Source organism: Barbus barbus (assembly GCF_936440315.1).
Source record: "Barbus barbus genome assembly, chromosome: 13".
Classification (NCBI taxonomy): Eukaryota; Metazoa; Chordata; class Actinopteri; order Cypriniformes; family Cyprinidae; genus Barbus; species Barbus barbus.
Window position 1 is genome coordinate 157,501 of NC_136741.1, and position 7,500 is coordinate 165,000.

At 43.3% G+C, this 7,500-nt stretch overlaps 1 protein-coding gene across 6 annotated transcripts in view; it reads left to right on the forward strand.

Moving 5' to 3' along the window:
• keap1b (kelch-like ECH-associated protein 1b) overlaps positions 1-7,500 on the forward strand; it is a 14,977-nt gene that overhangs the window by 4,818 nt on the left and 2,659 nt on the right. For all 6 annotated transcript variants that reach the window (XM_079432277.1, XM_079432272.1, XM_079432273.1 and 3 more), the window contains exons 2-6: positions 1-330; positions 2,049-2,294; positions 3,905-4,581; positions 6,410-6,615; positions 7,242-7,418. The exon at positions 1-330 is cut by the window's left edge and continues 355 nt beyond it. In XM_079432277.1, the coding sequence (XP_079288403.1) occupies positions 19-330; positions 2,049-2,294; positions 3,905-4,581; positions 6,410-6,615; positions 7,242-7,418 (1,618 nt within the window). In that variant the 5' untranslated portion in view covers positions 1-18. The remainder of the gene's footprint in view (positions 331-2,048; positions 2,295-3,904; positions 4,582-6,409; positions 6,616-7,241; positions 7,419-7,500) is intronic.

Sequence of the window (7,500 nt, forward strand, 5' to 3'; positions counted from 1 at the left end):
GAGCCGCGGCCGGTGAGCATGTACGCGGCGTCCGGTATGACGGAGTGTAAGGCGGAGGTGACTCCGTCGGCGAGGAACGGTCACCGTGTCTTCAGCTACACGCTGGAGAGCCACACGGCGGCCGCCTTCTCCATCATGAACGAGCTGCGTCTGGACCGCCAGCTCTGCGACGTCACGCTCCGGGTCAAATACAACCAGCTGGAGGCCGTGGACTTTGTGGCTCATAAGGTGGTGCTGGCCTCGTCCTCGCCGGTGTTTCGCGCCATGTTCACCAACGGCCTGAAGGAGTGCGGCATGGAGGTGGTGCCCATCGAGGGGATCCACCCCAAGGTAAGGGTTATACTTTAAATAGGGCTGTCAAGTGCAAGGCTCTACAGTGCAACCATTTCAGTCGTTTTTGAGACTGAATAATACTGCGTGCGGCTATGAAGAAATATTTAGGAGCACCAGTGCGATCAGCATATTTGTGTTTGCGCTGAGAGGAGCTTTAAAAGGGTTTAATGTACTTACAACATGCTTTTGCAGCATTGAGTAATGCATCACAGACATATCCTCTCACTATAACACGGTGTAAATAAGAGATTGCCTGCAGTGTGGAGAGCTGCGTTGATTATAATGCAACTTTGGAGAGTTGATGGCTTTTAATGATTAAGGGAGTTTGCAAATGTGATATTGATTTAAAACTAGTGATCGACCGATATTGATTTTTTATTTTTTTATTTTTTTATAACCGATACCAATTATTTGCATGTTTATGTGCCCGGTAACCGATATGCAGAACCGATATTTATTTACTGTTATAAAGTAAATAAATGACTGCGTGTAAGTCCATACTTCACTTTGGTTTTTGCTCCTTTCAGTCATCTTAACACAACATGTTTGGAGAATTAGCAGTCTTTCATGCAGGGCTCTAGACTCGTTCTTCCCACTGATCTCACTTTCTCAGCGGGTCGCACAAGCACATAATTCGGTTGCAATTTGTTTGTTTTGTTTTGTTTTTGCTACAACATTGATTAATCAATGCATGCTGATGAACTTTTATCATAGTTTATAGTTATATGGTAACGAAAGTTTTCAACGTTCAACTCGTTCTTTTTCATCTGTATTATTTGTGATTTATATTTTGTGATCAGGAATTACTTTTTTCGTGCGCTTTCACTTTCAAATTCGCGATCTTGGTGTCACATTTTACAAGAAAAGATCATTGTCTGTTTTGTTTATATCTATACACCTTTCACTTTTTAAGGCTAAGACAAAAGATGGATTCATTGTTATTCTTAATTAAAAAGCAGGAGTCATATCAACTTCATTTTTAACTACAGTTTTAGTAGGTTTATAAGCTGTTTAATAGGCTAAAGAGTGAAGAATAATTCACTGGATAATGTTAATTCACGGAATAATATTCTCTGGATTATTGGAATATAACAACGATTGTATTTTATTGCATTTCTCAACTGGCATGCTCTAAATTATGCTGCTGACAGCGCGGTTTATCTGCATTTACACAGAACTATAGGCTACTCAAACTGCCATCGATTGCAGAGAATTCCCATAGAGTTGTATTAATTTAGATGTTTATAAACAAAATAATAATAAGTTATATAGTAAGTGTTAATACAATTTAGGGTGCTTCAAAAAAGGGAATCTTGTTAAAAGTTACATGCAGTGGCCGTGCTGAGCATTTCTTGAGCATCAACCGCTGAGTGAACTGCAATATGACTAATAGTTATTAGTTAGAGCGCTGTAGCGTATTCTTTAACTGCTCAGGTCCTGCCAATACGACCCATTCCAGGAGCTGCCAAAATTACATTTTAATATCAGTCAGGGCTATAGAAATGCATCTTAATATTTACAAGTGAATCAAAATATTATGCATAGGCTAGCCTACTTTTTATCTGACCCCCCTACATCTAGTTTTGACGTCCATCAGGGGGATCAGGCCATCTTTAAGCGGTCAAAGCCCCGTAAATCGCACCCTGGTCCTGGATCAGATCTGGGTGATGGCTCTCTCTCACACACATGTCTGAGACGTGTCTGGTTGTTCTCAGGTCATGGGCCGGCTCATCGAGTTCGCGTACACGGCGAGCATCTCTGTGGGCGAGAAGTGTGTGATTCACGTGATGAACGGGGCTGTCATGTATCAGATCGACAGCGTGGTCAAGGCCTGCTGTGATTTCCTCGTGCAGCAGCTCGACCCGAGCAACGCCATCGGCATCGCCAGCTTCGCCGAGCAGATCGGCTGCACAGAGCTTCATCAGAAGGCCAGAGAGTACATCTACATGAACTTCAGCCAGGTCAGTCACACACAGCCCTGCGACCAGAGCCTTTACCTGTCCATCACCTGCACCATTCATCTAAATACAACACAAATTTAGCTTAGTGCCACGATCGAATCTCAGAGGCTGTGATTTAGTTGCATAAATGTGCATAAATGTCTGTGCCGCGTGTTTCAAAGTAAAGCGTGTTGTGTTGTTCATTTACACGCCAGCAGCTGATGACCAGGTGTTTTCAGTGTCTCGTTCACAGTACATGATCCGCATGAACTCCATCTGCTCGGAGTCTGTGCCGTTTTAACGAACTAAAGACGCACTAACCAACTAACGAAACATAGACTCCCTGAAGCTTTCCACCAAAAGGAAAGTTTGGTGGTTTAAGAAATTACAACAGCCATCAATGATGTTACAGTCAGTAACTTAAAAAATTATAAATTATCATTCTATTTTTTTCTTTAGTACTTGATATTACCTACTTCACTATGAAATATTACAATTGTAATCATTTTTAGTCATTTTAATAGTCTTTTAGTCATTTTAGAAATATTAAGTCACCAAATTTGCCATTTTTGCCCAACAAAGAAGCGCAGCAAACCTGTATTTTTGTTTAAACTAAATCACAATCATATGTATTTTCCCAAATCGTACAGCGCTAACAGAGGCGTGAGTTACTGTGCTGAATTCACAACTGTAAAATAGAAAGGTTGTGTGAATGTTTTCAATGCTGTGGCTGATTCTCTAGTAAATCAACATGATCCTCAGGTCAATCAGATGCTGATCAGTGATTAACACCCTCATTATGTCTTCTTACTCATCGCTTCCACAGGAAATTAATCTTTAATGGGGTCACATACTCTTTTCCCATTTAGTATTGAGTCTATTATAATCAAACCGAATGACCTCTGTCGTGGCAGTCTGACCTCTTCACATCTGAACGTGTGTTTGCTGTAGTTTTGACTGGAGCAGCTCAAGCTTTTACACACTTAAGTTCTTCTGCTGTTCAGGAATAGTAGAGTTTGTCCTGCTTTCTCCTCACGGTCTGAACAGATGAGTTTCTGATCACTGACGTGTGAATGAGGACGCTCTTGTTTTCATATCGTCTTCTTTAGAGCTGCACGATTAATCATTAAAAGATCATGATCTCGATTCAAACACCCATGTGACCCCATTTTTAAATGACAACGATTCGTCTGTCTATTAAGTCTTTGAAAAAATACCAGAATTCATTCAAATCTGAAAAAATCTTTATACATCAGAAAGCTGAATAAATAAAATCTGAAAATCTGAATAAATAATATTTCCATTGATTTATGGTTTGTTATGATAGGACAATATTTGTCTGAGATACAACTATTAGAAAATCTGGAATCTGAGGGAGCAAAAAAATCTAAATATTGAGAAAATCTCCTTTAAAGTTGTTCAAATGAAGTTCTTAGCAATGCATATTACTAATTAATAATGAAGTTTTCATATATTTACGGTAGGAAATTAACTAAATATCTTGATGGAACATGATCTTAATATCCTAATTATTTTTGTCATAAAAGAGAAATGTATAATTGTGTGTGTGTGTGTGTGTGTGTGTGTGTATGTGTTTGGAAGTGGAGTCTGACCGCACCTGTCTCTCTCAGGTGGCCACGCAGGAGGAGTTCTTCAACCTGTCTCACTGCCAGCTGGTGACGCTGATCAGCCGTGATGAGCTGAATGTGCGCTGCGAGTCCGAGGTGTTCCACGCGTGTGTGGAGTGGGTCCAGTACGACCAGGAGAACCGGCGTCTGTATGTGCAGGCGCTGCTGCAGGCCGTCCGCTGCCACTCGCTCACACCGCTCTTCCTGCAGCGCCAGCTGGAGCGCTTCGACTGGGACGCCCAGAGCAAAGACTACCTGTCGCAGATCTTCCAGGACCTCACGCTGCACAAGCCCACAAAAGTCATCCCCTGCCGGACGCCCAAGGTGCCGCAGCTCATCTACACGGCCGGCGGATACTTCCGGCAGTCTCTCAGCTATCTGGAGGCGTTTAACCCCTGCTCCGGAGCCTGGCTGCGGCTGGCTGATCTGCAGGTGCCCCGCAGCGGACTGGCGGCCTGCGTCATCAGTGGCCTGCTGTATGCGGTCGGCGGCAGGAACAACGCTCCGGACGGAAACATGGACTCCAGCATGCTGGACTGTTACAACCCCATGAACAACTGCTGGCTGCCCTGCTCTCCCATGAGCGTGCCGCGCAACCGCATCGGCCTGGGTGTCATCGACGGCATGATCTACGCCGTGGGCGGCTCACACGGCTGCGTCCATCACAACAGCGTGGAGAGGTGAGACAGTGTGTGTTTTATCTTCACTCATCACAGCTGTCCGCAGTCATCATGTGGTGTTCCCATTCATTATCTGCAACCCATGGCACGCAGAGGATAATCACTGGCACGCGAGCAATAGGGAAAACTGCATACTGACTAGGGCTGCACGATTAATCGAATGTGATTGTCATGCGCATCTTGTCAGTAAAGCCAGTTCTGTAGTAAATCTCCATCATGTGCTTTCAGCAGCATTTACTACGTTACATGAGACATAGTTCACTGACAAGCTACGCAAAAAAAATCGCAGACGATATCATCAATATTATACATCGATTTTATGAATTCACGCTGCATTAATGAACGTTGTTTGAAAGCAGGTGAAAATACCACATTTAATAGCATGTTTTTACTCCAAACTCACTTCATAACGTCAGTCCAGTTTTTGAAATAAATCCTTCTGAGATGATGTGGCTTCTTACACAGAATAAGGCACGCAACATATTTCATAGCATTCTAAGCAGCGATAAAGGCTGTGTCGATTAGCATTGCATTATTATATACTTTATTATAATAATTATAATAAGATCTCCTGTCGTAGTGGTGTGTTTATTAGTCATGTTAAACCAATGAAGGCAGTTAAATCTTTCCTGTGTATTTGGAGTTTCCAATCCGCATGACTATCACAGCTTTTGCCTTAAGATGTCCGATCAGTTTAAAGAGCTGAAAGAGAGCAAAGTCAGATGAAAGTGTTAAATGACCGACAGCTATATCCAGTAATGCAAACTACTTGACTTTTTTTTCTCAAATATGGCTATTTTGAGAGCGAGAAAGAGAGAGTGTGTGAATGACCTGTATGTGTTCTGTATCTGATTTACTCCCTCTTGCTGAGAAATATAATGTAGCGATTCAGCATTGATTAATAAAAGTCACGGGGCAGCATTGACAATACGTCTCTGAGCTCCTGAATGTTTCTGTGTGCGCAGCGGGCTCTGTGTTAGTGGCACACTGGTTAACCAGAAAAATACACAAAATGGCACTTCATGCCCAAAAGGTTTCCGACCCCTGATCTAGACTGTAATTTTGTCCTGTTACTGTTTCAAAATTAGCTGAAAATATGCACATCTCATAATAACAAAAAGGATCTCTAACGATGTGTTTTGCGGCGTTACTTTGGCAAAGCGTCTGCCCAGTCAAAATAAAATTGATATTGTAACATGGCTTTTTTGTGTGCTTGAAAAAGACTGATTTAATTAAATAAGTAGGTGATCTGATGCTCTGCGTGTTTCAGAGGGAGCGCAGCATGCAGCTCACCAGACGGTTTAATGTGCATTTAGGAAAAATTCAAAAAGCGTGAACACTTAGTCAGGCTTCACACGTACTGTGTTGATGGCTAAATAAGCATCGTGTGCACTGTATCCGGACCCAAGCATACTCAAAAAAAAAAACACAGTACATGCATCGTTTTCATCTTTTCACGCCAGACACAGGAAAACACCTAAAAGCCTTTTGCAACCGTATAACAATGATCTGTTGTGACACTTCCTCTGTGATATTTATGGAGATTAGTGATGAATAACAAACATTATTCTGTGAGTAGAAGGAAGTGGAAACCGCTATTAATAGATAGATAAACACTGAACTTTGGAGTGAGTCACTGGAGTTATGAAGACTCAGGTGAGTTTCAGGTAAATGAGTGATGGCTGTTGTGCTTCCTCATGATGTGATCTGACCAGTAAATAACCGCAGCTGAACACGAGCTGCACTGAGCGCTGCGGAGTCTGACGCAGGGTTAGTCGTGTGTTTGTGTTCAGTCTCTCCGTCTCCTGATGGCTGTGATTGTGTGCAGGTATGATCCGGAGCGGGACTGCTGGCAGCTGGTGGCGCCGATGCTGTGTCGGCGGATCGGTGTCGGTGTGGCCGTGATCAACCGGCTGCTGTATGCAGTGGGCGGCTTCGACGGCACGCACCGGCTGAGCTCCGCCGAATGCTACAACCCCGAGAGAGACGAGTGGAGGAGCATCGCTTCCATGAACACGGTCCGCAGCGGCGCAGGTCAGACCGCACAGAAACATGAACACTTACAGGGAATGAACACTTACAGCGCTGGCCAAAATGATCAGAACACTAGTATATCAGCAGCTAAACATGGTTTAAGTCAGTTATTTCTATCTTCTGCTGGAGTGTGTCAGTAGGAAATATCAGTTTACATCTCCAAACATTCATTTAGCCATTAATTGTAATAATCCAGTGAGATGTTTGAGATCTGATCTGATCATCATCAGTCTGTCTGGAATGACATGAAGAAACAGAACAAACTGAGACTAAATCCAGAAGAACTGTGTCTCTGCTTCAAGAAACCTCCTGCAAAGCTCCTGAGAAACTCTGCTCAAGAGCACCGAGGACAAAAGATGCTTTAAACACAAAGCATGCTCACAACAAATGTTGATTTCATTTAGTTCATATTAGGTAATTGATCAAGAAAATGTATATATGACATTATTTTTGACAGCATTACCATTTTACAGCATTTTTACTCAAGTGCCTAAAACTGTTAACAGTACTGCAGCTTTGCTAGTGTTCTAATCATTGTGGCCACTGTATGTCTGACCTGCTCCTCGAAGTTCTCCAGGTGTTTCTCTCTGTGAATCCGGCTGATGTGGGGCGTGTTCTGTGTTCAGGTGTGTGCGCTCTGGGGAACTACATCTACGTGATGGGCGGATACGACGGCACCAATCAGCTGAACAGCGTGGAGCGATACGACGTGGAAACGGACGGCTGGAGCTTCATCGCTTCCATGAGCCACAGACGCAGCGCTCTGGGAGTGACGGCGCACCACGGACGCATTTACGTGCTCGGTACCAGCTCAGACCCCGTTTCTGGAATAAATGCATTCACAGTTATCATACGTGTTAATCAGGGGTGCACATAAGTGATACG